The sequence below is a fragment of the Tyto alba genome, unplaced genomic scaffold, assembly GCF_018691265.1.
Source record: "Tyto alba isolate M040663 unplaced genomic scaffold, T.alba_DEE_v4.0 Super-Scaffold_3, whole genome shotgun sequence".
NCBI lineage: Eukaryota > Metazoa > Chordata > Aves > Strigiformes > Tytonidae > Tyto > Tyto alba.
In genome coordinates, this window is record NW_024881304.1 from 3895956 (window position 1) to 3914243 (window position 18288).

At 41.3% G+C, this 18288-nt stretch overlaps 1 protein-coding gene across 4 annotated transcripts in view; it reads left to right on the plus strand.

Moving 5' to 3' along the window:
- Nucleotides 1-18288, plus strand: part of USP4 (ubiquitin specific peptidase 4) — a 51440-nt gene that overhangs the window by 7881 nt on the left and 25271 nt on the right. For 2 of the 4 annotated variants that reach the window (XM_032984347.2, XM_042799738.1), the window contains exons 7-10: nt 11910-12053; nt 12685-12802; nt 15557-15730; nt 17636-17794. In XM_032984347.2, the coding sequence (XP_032840238.2) occupies nt 11910-12053; nt 12685-12802; nt 15557-15730; nt 17636-17794 (595 nt within the window). Of the gene's footprint in view, nt 1-2443; nt 7108-11909; nt 12054-12684; nt 12803-15556; nt 15731-17635; nt 17795-18288 lie in introns of those variants that run through there. The other 2 variants (XM_032984348.2, XM_042799737.1) reach the window with 2 other exon arrangements.

Sequence of the window (18288 nt, forward strand, 5' to 3'; positions counted from 1 at the left end):
TTTTGTGGCCAGGGCAAAGGCTGTCTCTCAGGAAAGCAGTATGCTGTACCATCTTTGGGTTATAACGAGCCCTGCTGGCACCCACATTTTGCCTTCCTGTGCTAAAGGTGGCTGTGTCATGTAAAGAGAAGTCAGGTAGAAAGATTAGACTTTAAAATTCTTTGTGTTTTATGTCTTTAAGCTACTAATATTGTTGCCTTGTTAACACCAAAAACGCTTATGAATTGTACATATACTTTGGTAATAATGAGGAAGACCGTACTGGATCTGGACCAGGTGGGTCCAGTAGTCTACCTTGTAGCGTGGGTAGTAGCAGACACATCGGAGGAGTAAAAAAAGCTCCCTGTAAGAAGAGGGCATAATTAGCAATGCATATGCCATGGTATACTGCTGTCTTCTGCTAGCCTGCAACTCAGACTCTGAGATGAACGAGTCTAGATATTTATGCTGAATATATGTTGACAGTCTAGGGGGACTTTTCTTCTGCATTTTGGCACTTCTGTTGCGTGTCACCACTCCCTGTCACATATGAGTGGGCTGGTGGCCGTCTAGACTTGGGTAATTTGTAGGTCTTAAGTTTTCTTTCTGCTGTTCTAAGGTGTTCAGTGTTTGGCTGGGTTAGAGTTAATTTCCACAAGAAGTTAGGAGGGTGCGCAGCCGGGATAGCTGATGTGAACTAGCCAAGGGGATATTTGATACCCTGTGACGTCATGCTCAGTGTATAACCAGGAGGAGCTGGGGTCGGGGGGGTGGGGAAGTGTCCCAGCTTGGGAACAGGCTGAGCGTCGGGTTCCGGGCGGTGAGCAACTGCATTGTGCATCACTTGCTTTGTATGTTCTTTTATTGGTATTACTGTTACTACTACTTATTCTCTCTTTGTGTTGGCCTATTAAACTGTCCTTGTCTAACTCTCGAGTTTTTTACCTTTTTGTTCCAGTTGTGTTCCCTGTCCCACTGCAGGGAGTAGGAGCGAGCGAGTGGCCACATGGTGCTTAGTTGCCGGCTGGGCCTAAACCACAACACAGGGGTTATGTCACAAAGCTTTTCACCTATTTCTAAGGGCCTCACATTTAAAAAAAGGAATAATGAAGTTGTATTATTTTGTTGGTTACATAATATATTCTTGGTGATTAAGCTAAATTTAACTTTCTGGAATCATTGGTGATGCTCCATATTAATGGATTTATAATTAATCTGTGCTTTCCTTTCACATCAGTCAAAACCAATTCTGAAGTTTATTTGGTTTCCTTGCTTTTTTTAGCCTATCTACATACAAATGCATAAATACTTAATACTCTATAGTTTGTAATTTATTTGATGTTTGAATATTCTCCAGCTATTTCTCATGTTTTATTGAGAATCCTTAATTTTTTCAAGACATTCTTTTATTAAAGGTAGCTTCATATTTCATTTAGCTTTGAATACACCATCTAAATTCCACTACCCTATGCAGTTGAAATCTAGGAAAGCATAGTGCAAAGATTTATTAGTCTTGGGTTGAGTCTTTTTCATAAGTTAATCTTGGAACAACGTGGATTCCCCCCCCCCCCCCAGGAGAGCAGTAATTTAATAATTAAAATCATTAATGAATTTTAATCCTATTTCAGGCAAACATTTTGCTCCAGTATTCTGTTTTTCAGCTGGAGAAAATCCTGTTTAGCCAAGATGATGGGGTACTTCATATTTGGAGCTCTTTGCTTGGGCTGCATCACTGTAATACTACAAAGTTATGAGAAAGTCTTTCCTTATTTAGTGTTTTGATGGAACAAACAAATGGAATGTAGAGCTCTGCTGTTGATAGGGGAATGGTGAGCATCTGCATGGCCACCAGTGTGCCAAAAGAGGCCTTGGAAAGCTGAGAGTTGATGTCACTTGCTATTTGGTGGGTTCCAAATAGTAAGGATTTTCCCCCCCCTGTTTGCTGCTTGCCAGAGGCACTCCTTGTTTGTGCCCAGATTAAAGCACGAAGGTAATGACAGATCTGACCAGAACGTGTTAAAACAAACTTGGTGTATACATTTTTTTTATATTAAGCAGTCACTGGTCGCAACATTGCTTTATTTGTTCACATGGTAGAGTTATGTAAATCCTTATGTGCACTATGTATTCCCTGTGGTGATGTTTGTCGCCTCTGGGAGAGGGATCAGGGCTTTCATTTTGCTGTACTGGGTAACGTCAACTTATGATTACATTACAGGTCATGAGGTTAAGCTGGTATTTGTATGTTGAATTGCTCTCATGCATGTACCTTGAGTGTCTTCTCTTGGAGCTTATTAGTTACCACACCTAGTCTATGGGGAAGACAGGAGGGAGTACTTTCTCCTGCTCTTTAACTTCCCCTTTCTCCGTCAGGGTAATTACAACAGCTTTTGAGAATTTTGAATATCCTTAGGATGTTCAAGCCAGCATGCTCTTATTGCTATGTCTCCTGAATGTGTTCCAGGTCTTGTTTAGGGTTACAAAAAATTGGGAATACTACCCAGAGATCTGCCCCAAAGCGGAATAGTTATGGCTGGCACGGCATGTGGGAGAATATGGGCAGATACCTAGAGAGCTTCTCACCTCCGATGGTTTGGAACTTCACGCCTGAACAACTGCAACACCCTGATGAAGTGATAGAATGTTTGAAAAGAAAATGCTTTGGCAGTTCCAAAAGTGCACAACTTAGCACACTGTGCTGGGCCCTGGCCAGTATCTACCGAACACTGCTCAATACTATGCAGCACCCTCAGGGGGAAGGGAGGGAAAACAGACCAACAGGCACTGTGGCTACTCAGACCCTAGTGACGGGCACTGCTGCTGAACTAGGGAACCAGCCTGGGCCAAAACAGGCCCCTGTACAGAAGAAGAAATACACAAAAAAATCGGCTCTCTTAGTGAGGGATGAAGGTGAACCAGGGTCATCACAAGAAGAGGAGGAAGAGGCAGAACCAGGGATAATCACCCAGTCCCTATCCCTGAGTGAGCTGCGAGATATGCGAATGAATTTCATCCGCCATCCAGGCGAGCACATTGTTACCTGGCTGCTCCGATGCTGGGATAATGGGGCCAGTAGCTTGGATTTAGTGGGTAGCGAAGCCAAACAGCTGGGTTTCCTGTCTAGGGAAGAGAGCATTGACAAGGCTATTGGAAAAGAGACTCAAATCCTCAGCCTCTGGAGGCGACTTCTGTCAGGTGTGAAGAAAAGGTACCCCGTCAGGGAAGATGTTACGTATCACCCAGGCAAGTGGACCAGCATGGAGAGAGGTATCCAGTACCTGAGGGAATTAGCTGTGCTAGAGGTGATTTATAATGATCTGAATAGCGAGCAGTTATCCACAGATCCAGATGAAGTCCAGTGTACGCAACCCATGTGGCGGAAGTTTCTGCGAAGTGCACCGCTGTTGTATGCCAATTCGTTGGCAGTAGTGTTCTGGAAGGAAGGTGAGGGACAAACGGTGGATGAATTGACTGGCCGACTCCGACAATACGAAGGAAGCATCTCTTCCTCTTTATGGGCCTGTGTTTCAGCTGTGGAGAAACTGCCAGACATACTAGTCAAGAAACTGTCACAAGAGTTCCAGCAATTCGAGGGTAGGTTCCTCCCCACACCTGTACAGGCCAATATCTCTGCTACTAGGAGTGAGCATTCCTCTGCTCAAGAGAAAGGATCTAGAAGGGACACAACACGGGCTACCCTGTGGTCTTACCTGCGTGACCATGGAGAGAACATGAGGGAGTGGGATGGAAAACCTACCTCGACCCTAGAGGCACGGGTATGTGAGTTGCAAGGAAAAACAATTACAAGAGGGGATTTTTCCTGGAAAAATGCTACTCCAGTTTCCAGTGGGCAGTTCCTCAGAAAGAGTGGAAGGGCTGATCTTGCTTCTGATCCTCTTGAAGGGACTTCTGATTCATGTTGTCAAAAAGTGAGTAACAAATACTATGACAAGGAGTAGAGGGGCTCTGCTTCCAGCCAGGTGGAGGAAAGGGACAACCAAGTTTATTGGACTGTGTGGATTCGATGGCCTGGCACATCAGACCCACAGGAGTATAAGGCTCTAGTGGACACCAGTGCGCAATGTAACTTGAGGTCATCAAGCTTTAAAGAAGCAGAACCAGTCTGTATTTTTAGAGTGACAGGGGTATCCCAACAGCTAACTGTATTGGAAGCTAAAGTGAGTCTAACTGGGAGTGAGTGACAAAACCACCCCATTGTGACTGACCCACAGGCTCTGTGTATCCTTGGCAGAGACTGCTGCAGGAGAGGGTATTCCAGGGACCCAAAAGGGTATCGGTGGACCTTTGGTATTGCTGCTTTGGAGATGGAGAAAATTGAACAGCTGTCTACCTTTCCCGGTCTCTCAGAGGACCCTTCGATTGTGGGGTTGCTGGTGGTTGAAGAGCAACGGGTGCCAATCGCTACAACAGTGCACCGGTGGCAATATCGCACCAACAGAGGCTCTCTGATTCCCACCCGTAAGCTGATTTGTCAACTGGAGAGTGAAGGGGTCAGTGCAAAATCCTGATGGGGAGCAGAGACTATCGTGGCCTGAATGAAGTCATGCTGCTGCTGAGTGCTGCCATAGGGAACATGCTAGAACTTCAGTAGGAACTGGAGGCAAAGGCAGACAAGCGGTGTACCACAACTGGTACCGCTAGTGCATTTTTCCCAATCCCTTTGGTGTCAGAGCACAAGCCGCAGTTCGCTTTCACTTCAGGGGGTGTCTAATACACCTGGAATCAACTGCCCCAGAGGTGGAAGCACGGCCCCACCATTTGCCATGGACTGATCCAGACTGCACTGGAACAGGGTGAAGCTCTAGAACATGCAGTATGTGGATGACATCATTGTATGGGGCAACACAGCAGAAGAAGTTTTTGAGAAAGGGAAGAAAATAGTTCAAATCCTTCTGAAAGCCAGTTTTGCCATAAAATGAAGTAAGGTCAAGGGACCTGCACAGGAGATCCGGTTTTTAGGAATAAAATGACAAGACAGGCATAATCATATCCAATGGCTGTGATCAACAAAATAGCAGCTATGTCTCCACTGACCAACAAAAAGGAAATACAAGCTTTCTTAGGTATAGTGGGTTTTGGGAGGATTCATATTCCAGATTACAGTCTAATTGTAAACTCTCTCTGTCAAGTGACCCAAAAGAAGAACAATTTTATGTGGAGCCCTGAGCAGTGACAAGCCTTTGAACAAATGAAATGGGAGATTGTTCATGCAGTAGCCCTTGGGCCAGTCTGGGCAGGACAAGATGCTACAGATGTGCTCCGTACCACAGCTGGGGAGAATGGCCCTACCTGGAGTCTGGCAGAGAGCATCAGGGGAGACCTGGGGCCGACCCCTGGGGTTTTGGGGGTTGGGGACATAGAGGATCCAAAGCCTGCTATGCTCCAACTGAAAAAGATATTGGCAGCATATGAAGGCGTGTAAGCTGCCTTGGAAGTGGTTGCTACTGAAGCACATCTTCTCTTAGCAGCCTGACAGGTTATCCATGAATGTGAAACGTGCACTGCGGTCAAAGCCAAGCAATTAAGGTCTCTCTGGTATGGAGGATGATGGCTGAAATATAAATATGGGGAGGCCTGACAGATTGGCTATATCACACTTCCACAAACCTGCCAAGGTAAGCACTGTGTGCTTACAATGGTGAAAGCAACCACTGGATGGCTAGAAACATATCTTGTGTCCTATGCCACCGCCTGGAACACTGTCCTGGGCCTTGAAAAACAAGTCTTATGGTGACATGGCTCCCCAGAAAGAATTGAGTCAGACAGCAGGACTAATTTCTGAAACAACCTGGGCCAAAGAGCATGGTATCGAGTGGGTATATCACATCCCCTGTCATGCACCAGCCTTTGGGAAAGTTAAATGATACAGCGGGCTGCTAAAAACTACGCTGAGAGCAATGGGGGGGTGGGACCTTCAAACATTGGGATACACGTTTAGCAAAAGCTGCCTGGTTAGTGAGCAGTAGAGGATCTATCCATCAAGCTGGCCTTGTCCAATCAAAAAAACTTCCATGTACTGTAGAAGGGGATAAAGTCCCTGTAGTGCATATGAAGAATGTGTCAGGGAAAGACAGTCTGGGTTAGTCCTGCCTTGAGCAAAGGCAAACCCATCTGTGGAATTGCTTTTGCTTGAGGACCTGGATGCATTTCATGGGTGATGTGAAAGGATGGGGAGGTTTGATGTGTACCTCGAAGGGACTTGACTTTGGGTGAGACTGGCAAGTGAATTAAATTGTATGATGTTAATTGCTAAGTAAACCTGCCACTGTATGTCATCACAACCACAGTTGCTATATGCCATATTGATGACATTACAGTAAGAACCACCTAAATCAATGAAGGATGGACTTTGATGAAACCAAGTGAAGTGCAGTGGTGATGGAACTTGAATTGGCTTCAGCAACTGGTACCCAGCAACTTCCTCAAGATCACCATCTTCAAGCTGCAGACCGGGAGCATGGGCCATGCCAGATACTCCATCCGTGAGCTCCAGATGCAGCGTGCGCTGGTCAGACACCAGAAACCATCTGCCCTGAAAGACTGCTAGAAGAGATGGAGCCCCAAAGTCATGAATTAAATGAACTCAAAAGAGGCACTAGAGGAATGGCCCATAGACTAAGGGAATCGTATCTCTCTGTGTCTGTATCTATCTGTCTGTATGTCAAAGACAGGAAAGGTGGTGGTGATTAATTGGAAAGTGTAGAATCTGGGCATGATTTCCTGTGTTTGGCTGGGTTAGAGTTAATTTCCAGAAGAAGTTAGGAGGGTGCGCAGCCGGGATAGCTGATGTGAACTAGCCAAGGGGATATTTGATACCCTGTGACGTCATGCTCAGTGTATAACCAGGAGGAGCTGGGGTCGGGGGGGTGGGGAAGTGTCCCAGCTTGGGAACAGGCTGAGCGTCGGGTTCCGGGCGGTGAGCAACTGCATTGTGCATCACTTGCTTTGTATGTTCTTTTATTGGTATTACTGTTACTACTACTTATTCTCTCCTTGTGTTGGCCTATTAAACTGTCCTTGTCTAACTCTCGAGTTTTTTACCTTTTTGTTCCAGTTGTGTTCCCTGTCCCACTGCAGGGAGTAGGAGCGAGCGAGTGGCCACATGGTGCTTAGTTGCCGGCTGGGCCTAAACCACAACACAGGGGCCACTGCTGTTTCTTAGTTTGCTGCTCCCTAAGGAACAAAATATTTTCATATATTTTGAAACTGCTTTTACTACTAGATAGCGTTTCAGAAGAGAGACTGAATTGTACTTATTCTAGTAATTTCAGAATGGGAGATATACTTAGTTTCTGAAGGGGGGATTATATCATTGGCTCTGTGGAACTTAGTCCTCTTTAATTGTTACAAGACTCCCAAAATAAAATCCTGAGCTAGCAAAGTTCCATCTCATACATAGCACACTTTTATCCTGTGTATCATTTTCTTAGCACAAATGAAAAAGAAATTGTGTCAGGTCTATAAAAATAGCACCTTTTTAATCAGATATTGTATTTGAAAAACAGGAGTGAAGCTATATTTGGCATGTGACTAGTAGCTGTATGCCTCCCTTTGTGATTAACGGCAAGAAAATACCTTTTGGTTCTTTGGTTGCTACTAGAATTTCCTTGCTGTTTCCTCTTCCCACACTCATACTTACTGATGGCACTGTATAGTTGGTGGACTTCTACTGTCCTCAGTAAAAACGTTGAAGATTTGTTGCTTAGTTCTCCCATCTGGTAACACATAAGGCTTTTCTCAACTACTGTCTTGATTTAGGTATCTGTTCAACCTCATACAATATTCAGTGATACTACATGCCAGAAATTACTGTACAATTTTAAGACTTGGGTGGTTGATATGTATTTTGTAGGTACATAATACCATAATTACATGCCCTTACATATTTAAAACTTGTCTCCTTTCCCCAGTTACTTGTGTGCTCATCGTTTCAGAGAACCCCTTCAGCAACTGGGCTAAATATTTTGTGGGCAGATCTGTATTACATGACTTTAAAGTGCTTGAGTGTGCAGCAGATGCCATGCTTTCAGAGTATCATTCAGTATGTAAGATAAGTTATGGAGGCTTTTGCATGTAAGATTTTTCTAAATGAGAAACCATTATGGTCTCTGCAGTTCTAGCTTTTCTTCCTTTGACAAAAACTTTTTGTCAGTATTTTTAATGTTGTTTTCCATTTGAAAGCCTTTTACAATATTTTTTTTTCAAGCTGTTCAACTTAGCAGTTTTTTTACTTATCAACCATATGGCCTCACCGTTTCCATACTAGATTAATCTAACTTTGTCTTCATTATGGTCTAGTCTCCAAATTTCTCCTTGCTTGCCATTGTGTGGGGTTTTGAAATGTTGTGTGGCAAGATGTGAAATGGCTGGCTTTAGTTGGCAGGTGGGGGCAACGTGTGTCAGTATTGTGCAGCATGAAGTTGTGTATATGGGGATAAAGAACATGAGCCTGAAATACATGCTATTGGAATGTGATTCCAGTCCTCATTCAGTCCCCTGAATGCGAGCTCCTGTTGCTACCTTGAGGCAAAAGCAAAGAACCTCTGTGGTTCAGTAGGGAAGTGCTGAGTGTGCATCATGAGACTTTTTTGAAAACTAACACACTGATAAACTGCATGTAGAGTGATCGTGTCCTGTGAGGTCAAAAAATTTGAAAGGTAGCCTAATGAGAGGTTTCAGAAGGTGCCAAGTGAATTGTTGAATAATTAGCAAATGATTTTTGTTCTAGAAGACTTAGAAGTTAAAGTCAGTAAGAAATTTAAAAGTTGATTTTAACACTTATAAGCTTCTGAGAAAGTGCAGTTAAAGAAGGAACTGTACAGGAAGCAGATGGAGATGAGCACAAACCAGTGTCCAGATAATGAAGCCAGATATGCTGCAAATGAAATGCAAGTTTTTTCTGACTTTAAGGGTTATTGATCATTGGAACAGTTTATTTGTGGTCTGCTGGATTGGCTATTGCTGGCCACTGTGAAACCATGATGGTAGTTTTTTCAAGAAGAGGTATAACAACTCAGGACTTACCTTGAGAGGCTGAAATTGTGCTTAAGCAGGAAGACTGGTTCCATAGTCATACCACACAGTCTCATCTTCAGACCTCTGAAATTGTTTTCTTAAATCCCTGAACTGTTGCATGGCTAGATGAAATATTTCTTTGCTATAAATTTACTCCTGTATAGATTTTGTTGATGAAATGTAACTGAACGTGTTTATCTCTGTCAGAAACTTTACAGTGGTGATCAAAGGGAAGCTTCAGGAGCTTGGCACCTTCCAGTCCACTGTCTGTTGTGCCTACAAAGAGCAAACTGAAAGTAGTTTCAGTGGTAACCCACTGAGTGGGCCAGAGCATTTTGGTAGGTTCTAAGTCATGAACTTCAAAGAGGAAGTAATGTTTTTCTCTTGCTTCAGAGCAAGGTCTTGGGGCCTCTGTTTTCAAGGAAGCAGAAGTTACATACTGTGAGAGATGGTACTGGAGGGGACAGATGGCTTTGACTGGTCAAAGTCTGCATCTGAAATGCTTTTTGGGGCATTGGGGATAAGTACTCGGGACCCAGGACTTCTGTTGCCATCTCTGTGTGCAAATGAGGCAGTCTCCTCAAGAGCCTACAGTATTGTGGGGTCATTAGCAGTAGCTTCCTGGGCTTAAAATGGGAAGCTTTTGGTGAAAAACATTTTTCTTAGCTGCTATCTGTGCCTTTCACCTGGAATCATAGCTACCTTTGTGACCGTCTCGTGAAATGAGGGGGAGCTGCTGTGCTTAGTAAATCCTCAGTCTTTCTTCAGTTACTACAGATAGATGAATAACCTGTAAAATGTGAGAGTGCTTAAAATTTTAATCTCAAGTGTATTTGATTTTTTTTTTTTTTCTTGGTCCACACATAGAAAGCTGTTGGCTTCTCTTTCCTTGTTTTACTTCTTACACGATCCTCCCAGTTTTGTAACAGTAATTTTCTCAGGATCCTTGATGACTTTGCAGGTAGACCTTTCCCCACTCCATGACTTATCTTATATCTGATTTCTGATCCATTTTTTATCTTCCCCCATAGTTCTTAGCTTTTTTTGTGTGCATAGGATACTATTGAAGTACTTCTTGGAACTCTTCAGTTACCATCTGACTCTTGATTATGTCTGGCCTCTATGCTTCTATTGGAAATTTCGAAAGCACTTGAGGTCGTCCTCCTTATCTTTTCTCCCAACTAGATTTTCTTCATACTATTTTCTGAATGTTTTACTTTCTTCTCTCACTAGGATCAAACATGTGAAGCGGAGATGCTACATTTTCAAGTCTAGCATGTTCTAGATTGCCCTTCATTGCTTCTAGATAACTCACTACTTCTTCAAACTTGTTAGCTTAATTATTTTATTCTTGACCCTTGAAGCTCTCACAGTGTGGAACGTGAGTCTGATAATTGTTGTTTAGGCTAGATTCTCTTGTTGTCTCACTGATCTTATCTTTGTGCCCAGGTAGTCTTGAAGTTCCACCTCCAGCATGTAATGACCAGGTTGTGTATTGTCCCAGAAATGATTGCCTTGGTTATTTCAATAGATCTGCTCATTCTTTCTAGTATACTTTCCAGTATAATTTTTGGTTGTGCTGATTGGTGGCTGCTTTTTTTTTAAGCATACTTCAGGTTTTGACTGCATTCGGGGTTTGTATTTTCATCTGGAAGCTCCTGTCATAACTTGTTTCCTCCTGTATTTATTTTACTGCTGTTGTATTTCCACACTGGTAAGGCTGCCCAGCTGTTCTGCCTCCTCTTGACCATTATGGCTTGTTCTTTGTGTTTTAGTTTTTGCCTTTAGAGGTTTTCCAAGACTATTTTCTTAGTAGCCTCTGAGCTATGAATATACATTTTTAGTTGGTATCATTTAAGAACCAGGGTCACATTAAAAGAGATACAAGAACAAGCTAAAGCTTGAGGGCACTGTCCTTTGCTAGTGCTCTGCTCAGCTTTGGGTGTATTAGCCACTGTTGTGTGGCTGTTGGTGTCCTGCACCTTCTTAGATTTGGTTTTGCATGTTTATTCAGTCAGAGATGGAGAGAATAGACCATTTCCCAGTTAGCTGTTGCTATAGAGAAATTCATTAGTATTAACAATAGTTTCTTTAAGCCTATTTATGTAGTACTATTTTGTGGTTTTGCTTTTTCATGGAGCCAAAGCTGTCTATGACAGAACACTTCTGAATTTTAGTGCCTTGTTGATCTTTTGTAACACTGTTCTGGTTCTTTTCCAGACCAAGGAGTAGTAGTGTGGAATAGCCTGGAATTTACAACCAGATAGGCTTGAGGCTTATAAACTCTGTAAATCCATTTCAGTATCTCCAGTCTCAAAATGCTGAGGCTTGCTATGCATGCCACATGTTCATAGCGGTGTGTCTTGCCTCCAAGTTGTAGTTGTACAACAATGTAGTTGTATCAGCTAATCTCGGTAACAATTTTGTGCCCACCCTGCTTATCTTCTTACTAATTAACGTTCTGTTTGAGTGGGTGCTCTGAGTTTCAGGTAGGGAAGGACCGACTTTGTTGCTTTTTAAAATGGGGTTAGGATTTTGTAGTTTTAAGATTGGGATTTTTTTTTTTTTTTTTGCTTGCTTGTTTCAAGGTGGTTTACTCATAAACTTAAAGCTTTCTTCCCTGTCACTCACACCATCCAAATTGCCTACTTCTGTTAGTCTGGGACCCCGATTTTGCTTTAAGCAAGAATTGTTACTCCTGCTTCTGATACTTTTGTCTGATGTTTCTGTTCCAGACAAGTGTTTGGAAGTGTGATCACACAGATCAAAGCAGTAAATTCTATGTGGGGGAACTAACTGTACTGTGGCAAGTCCTTGGATTTTTGTGGGAGGTGGGACTGCGGGTGAAAAAAGTAGTAGTAGCACTGTTTCTACTTCTTTTTCCTTTTTCCCAGATCAAGCACTGCAACTAGCAGAAACTTTACTACCTCTTCAAAATCATCAGCCAGTTCTTATTCCTCAGTGTCTGCCACTTCTGTTATTACTAACGGTGATAGCAGTAACTCCTATGGACTGAACACCTCCCACCTGGGCAGGGGGTAAGAGCAGGAATGTTCTTTATGTTTCTTCATCCTTCATGTGAATGAATTCTCCTGTGCATCCTTGCCTGTATAGAAAACGAGTGTGATGGTGCCCTATGAGGAGTTCTGCTACTTTTGTGTACCTGTTTATCAAACTTTGCTTTTGAAGTCACTATGTTCTGCTGTTTCTTGCTTGCTTGCAAAAGTAGCGCATGTTTTAGAGCTTACTAACTACTAGGGCACTGCCTGATTTTGATTGGATTGGGATATGAGGGAAGGGATTATATTCTTGTCTCCATCTGCCAGTGTGGTAGAAGCCATTCCAGGTAGAGATTATAATTTTCTTATTAGCTCTTACAATATATCATATAGAGTCTTACTGCATTAGGATAGTGTGCTCTGTACTGTAGGCAGGGAAAATTAATGTGTTATGAGCCATAAATTAATAATAGACTGTGTAACGATTAATGTTTCCAAAGTTAGCACTTACTGAATACCAGGAAGGTGCAGTATATTAGCTACTCTGAAGCAGCAGGAATACGTAGGCTGGGTAAACAATTTCTTTTTGACTCGTATTTGATGTGACTCTTTAAGAGTATTTAGAATCAGTAAACTCACTGTGGAGTTCACTGTGTTGTCTTTTTTCCAGAGGTTCTGGATTTGTCTGTAACTCTTACAACTGCAGGGACAGTGTTTCCCTATCACAGCCTGGACTCTGTGGACTAAGTAACCTTGGAAATACCTGCTTCATGAATTCTTCATTACAGGTAAGAATTGGAAAGAGCCCTCTTTAGAATTAAATAAAAGAGCAGTCTCACAGAGATTGTGGATTAAAATCTGTGGAAAGAAAAGCATGTTTTAATGTGATTCAGTGAGAAGACTGCATTTGGAATGAAAAAAAAACAACAACAACAACAAAAAAAACCCACAAAAAACAACACAAAAAAACCTCACCCAACCAAACTAAGAATTCACTTCATATTTACACTGGCCTATGTGTAGCATGTTAGTACTGTAAAACACAGTACAGTATGAAGGACTGGATCTGAAATACATGGCTTCTGAAAAGGCTATGGGGGAAGTTGTACTAAACATACGCCTAACTTAACGTAAGGTCCTAATGCTGTGCTCTGGCAAAAATGGCCTGACATGGAGGACACTTTAACTTGTGTGTGTAGGATAAACGACATGGGTAGGCACACAATTCTGGGGTCTACGTTTAAAGACTTGAAAAATTAAGAGTGTAAAAAGCCATAGGGAAGGGTTCAGTGTGATTGTATGGAGTGGAAAGGTTGCATAACCACTACAGGTTATGCAAAACGAATAATTATTACTATACTTATTTAATGTAATCTCTTAGGTTTATTTGGTTCATTGCAAAAAATGCAGAAACTTGTTAGGGATAGTAGTTTGCTAAGGAATTTAAACAAAATACGAGCCAACTTATATCAGCTTTGATTGAAGCAATGGGCAAACTTCTAGTGTGGCACAAGTGCTATTACATGCTATGTAATGACTTCTGTCACTCTCTGGTTACTTTGAAAGCTAGAACAGGTCTTAAAATAACTATAATGCATTATGCATGTGGTATTCAAGATACCACAATAAACTTGGACCGCCTTGCCTTTTTGTTTGACACGACTTTATTTGCAGCTGTATCATGGTAACCTTAAACCACGTTATGTTTTCGTGAACTTTATAGCTAAGAGATAACTTTTAAAATTAATTTTGATTATCAAAGTAACTTAATCCAAAGATATTTCAATCATAATTTTGCATGCAAACTAGTCATGTTGCGGAACAATTAATTTATTTCTTGTATTTTCCACTAGGCTTTAACTTCCTAGACAGCAGTCTTAAATTCAGACTTCTGCCTTAGTTTTTGGAAATTCTTGAAATTTTGTCAGCAAGTCTCCCAGTGAGAAACTGGTGTCAAATGATAGCAGTCTATGAGCACTTTAATGTCACTTGCCTTCAGAAAGACACAAACACTTGGAAACTGGAAAAATTTGACAGGAAATAAATTCCACAAGGTACACATCAAGGCACTGAAAGTGAGGTTGGCTAAAGGGCAGGAATACACTTTCCTGACTCTCGAGATTTGCCATGTATAGCTGCTGGGAGATCTTTGTACCTACACCTAGTTGGTGAAGCACTGTACAGGCATCTGCTACAGGTCCTGAAATTTCAGGCAATCAGAAAGAGCCCAGTTTAATGTTTTATTGATACTACAATGCCTTGATGTCCTAGTAGTTTTGATCATAATGTTGGACTTGGCTCTCTGTTCATATATCCAAGTCTTGTCTTACTTATCTGAGTGTCACTTCTTGCTATAAGCTTTGAGTCTTTTACTGAATTAGGGAAACTACTTCCTGTGCTAGTTGTACTTGTGTCCTGAGGTTTATGGTGATTCCCCAGGATGTATTAAATCATTACCATGATAAACTTACAAGTATGCAAATAGGAGAGTAGATATGGAGTAGTATCCTTCCTGCCTTTAAACTTTGCTAGCTTTTTGATGGGGATTTTTTTTAATGGCATGTGGTTCTTTGCAGGACAAAGTATAGCTTGTGTTTCAGCTTAAGGATGAACAAGGACCTCTTATTCCTTATGTTGCTTGTATTAGGTTTTCAAGGTTATAGAGTAGATATGACGTGTAGACTTGAGAACATTGAGGTGACATCTCTAAAGACCTTCCTGACCTGTTCTGTGCAGATTTCTATATATCAGTAAGGTAGCCTACCCTACCACACCAGTAACGTGTGGGAAAACAGGTAAACGTACATTAATTATTAGATTTGATGAGTATTGGCAGGGCTGTGATTGTAAACTTTTCTGGCACTTGCAGGCTTGGTTTTGTAACAGACTTCAGCATTATACCAAGAGACTCTACTTGAAGTGTCAGTGGAAGTTACAGAACAAATTAAGAAAATGTGGAGGGACATAATACCAAGAGCAGATATCTTCCTTCCAAAAGTCTGTGTGTGGTTTTGTTGGTTTTTGTTTGTTTTGTTTCTTTTTTAAAAAGGTTGCTTGCTCTTTGCTTGTCTGAACTATTAAATACAGTAACTTTAAATGAATGCTTAAAATTATTCTGCACCGAAGGAATGGAAAGTGATAAATGTGATGTCAGTTTTTAAGAAATGTCTGAAGGAGAACCAAGGAGCTGCAGACCACCAAGCCTTATGCCTTAAGCTAGATAAACCAGTAGAAACTGTTTCAGATAGGAGGTTTACACTTGTGGGCAAATTCATTGTGTAGGAGAGAAGCCAGTGTGGCATCTGCAAAGAGAAACCATGTTTCAGAAATGAGCTGTTCCACCCTCCCAATGTTTTTTTTTTTTTGTTTTGTTTTGTTTTGGTTTGTTTTTTTTTTTATATTTAATATGTACTCAGATTGAGTCTCACCAGTTTTGTTAATAGCTTAGTACAAATTCTGATGTGAAACCTGAGTTTGTTACTTCATTTTTGTGCAGTTTTATTTTCCTGTGCTGTAAATTAATTTTCTTAATGCTTTTTCAGTGTCTGAGCAATACCCCTCCTCTGACTGACTATTTTCTGGAAGATAAATATGAAGCTGAAATAAATCAGAACAATCCACTGGGGATGAGAGGAGAAATTGCAGAAGCCTATGCAGAGCTCATTAAACAGATTTGGTCTGGGAGACAGTCACATGTGGCCCCACGTATGTTTAAAGTAAGTATTCCATGTTCTTGTAGTACAGCTCTTTGATAGAAGAAACAGTGAAAGCTAATATGCCTTTCACATATTTTGGTGTTATGAAAGCAGTAATGACAAAATTGCTTCAGGGTTGTTTCACATTTTATGTAAATGCTTTTCAGGGTACAGGGAGGAACTTGCCAGTGAGTAGCGTCATACTCCAAAATTGGTTACTGCTCTTTAATGTCAAATGCCTTACTTAGTAAATGACTTTACAGCCTGAGAGCTGTTTACAGATGCATCAAAATGGCCTTTGCTACAAAACTAGGCAAGGTCATGTGATTTGCCAGCTGCAGACTTTAATCAGTGATAAAAGGTGTGCAGGTTATAAATTTAAAAATATAAATTACAAAGTGGAGAGCAAAATGCATCCCCTTGTCTATAACATTATTTATTGAGGTAATATTCCCAGTGCTTCAATGTCAAGAGCTGCTTTCAGCTGCAGTACTGCAATGTAGCAGTTACATATGAAACCCTAGAAATTGTAACTATGTCGTTTGTTTTAAATATAATGCAAAGATGCTCCAGGGCAGAACAAGGTAATTAAAGCATCCAGGGAACAGTAAGTGTTTGCTTCTGTAGGTCAGTCTCAGCACGTTGAGGAAGGACATCATCCCAAATGCATGACATAAGCAATTACCTGATATTAAAGTAAATGTGCATCCTGTTGCTGCTTAGGTTTTACATGGTACAGTCTTGAAAGTTGAGGGTATATGCTTTTGAGACCTGGAGCAAAAGTCTGATGGACTACAGAAATCTGTCTTCTGTAGAGGTATTTCTGAAACAACAAGATGATGTTTAATTTATGTGATTTGGAGTTGCTGGCATATCATCTGCCACTATTAACAGTTGTTCTGTAAACTATCAGAGGAAATATGTGAATCTATAGTGGACATCAATAAAAGTGTCTTAATGTGGGCTGTTCTTGTTTAGGACTGGAATAGGGATTACTCTTTATTTTCTAGTACAGTATCACTTTTTATTTTTTTAACAATTGTAGCTGATGTAGTGACCGTGTTTTCTATAATATAAATGGCCCTTCAGTTTGGGCTCCCTTGCAGTTGTCATCTTGAGTGGTTAAAACGTACTAAGCATAATTCTGCAAGTCTGTTGGACTCTTTGTATTTATAAGAACTAGTGATGGTTACTACAGCTTGACCACTCCTTCAACTAATTGTTGGTTTTCCTGTAGGACCCTTTTCTTTTTCTTTCTGTTTTGTTTTTTTGTTGTTTTTTTTTTTTTTTTTTTTTTTTTGTTAGAAGCAGGAACACTAAATGGCAGTGTTGTGAGATAGCACTTAGGAAATAAGAGGTTGTATATGGCTGTGCTGTTTTTGGCTCTCACTAACTCACGCTGTTATTTTTCTTTAGAATAGTTAAGATACTACTGTGGCAAGGATTTAAATCTTAATTTCAAGTCAGTTTTGTTAGTTCATAAGTATCAGAAAATGTTATTCATAAGTATCTGAAAATGCTTGCAGAAGTCTTACAGTCCACCACCTTCAAGGTGCTGCCTTACAGCAAATCTGAATTGTGTGAACTGTAGGTTTTTGAAAGAGAAATTAAGAGTACAAAATGCATCAGGCAGATAGGTTTTGTGTATTGGTTGTTTGCAGGTTCCTAAATTAATATCGATAACTTAAATTTCTAGCATCACAGCACTAAATGCATTGTTCTGTCTCAGTGCTAGAGGAAAAAAAAAAATTGGGGAAATTATTTTGGCACCCTTACTGCATTAGCATCTAGTTCACTGTGGTCTACTGCTAACATAAGATAACATGGAGTTGACCTCTGCAAAAGCCAGGACATAAGCGTTTTTGTTCCTGTCTTTTACACATAGGTAATGCTCACTCCCTTCTGACTCTTGCTTCTGTGTTTCAGACGCAGGTTGGCAGATTTGCTCCTCAGTTTTCAGGATACCAGCAGCAAGATTCGCAGGAGCTGTTGGCTTTTCTTTTAGATGGCTTGCATGAGGATTTGAACAGAGTGAAGAAGAAGCCTTACTTGGAGCTGAAGGATGCCAATGGCAGACCTGATTCGGTATGGTGGCCTTTCCTTGAGGGTAGGGCAAGTAGTGTTTCAGAGGGAGTTTAACTGGGTTTTGTGACACTTCTCAGCCTTCCTGCTCACGGGCCACAGAATCATCTTCCCTACAAAGCAGTGTAGCTGGGAGGGGAGAACCTTGTCATGCTTTATGACCCAGCTGACTCTTCATGATACCTTGCAGCGCACTGCTGTTGCTTTGTCTTACAGTTTGTTCTTGTACTGGTGTGCAGGAAGATGTGCTTAAGATATAATACTGATGTGGTTTTGTAGTGGAAAGGAAGGAAGTTGATCTTGTGACATAACAGCTACATAAAAGTAGGCTGTAGTTACTACCATAACCTTTCCTCTTGCCTACTCAGGCTTACCTTCTTCATCCAGAGAGACGGAGCAGCAGCTTTTAACATCAGTTTGAGGAGAGTGCTTACTGTGCAGGCCATCATAGTTGCATGTGGACTTGGATGTTACTTGCAGTGTTCTCACGTGGAGAT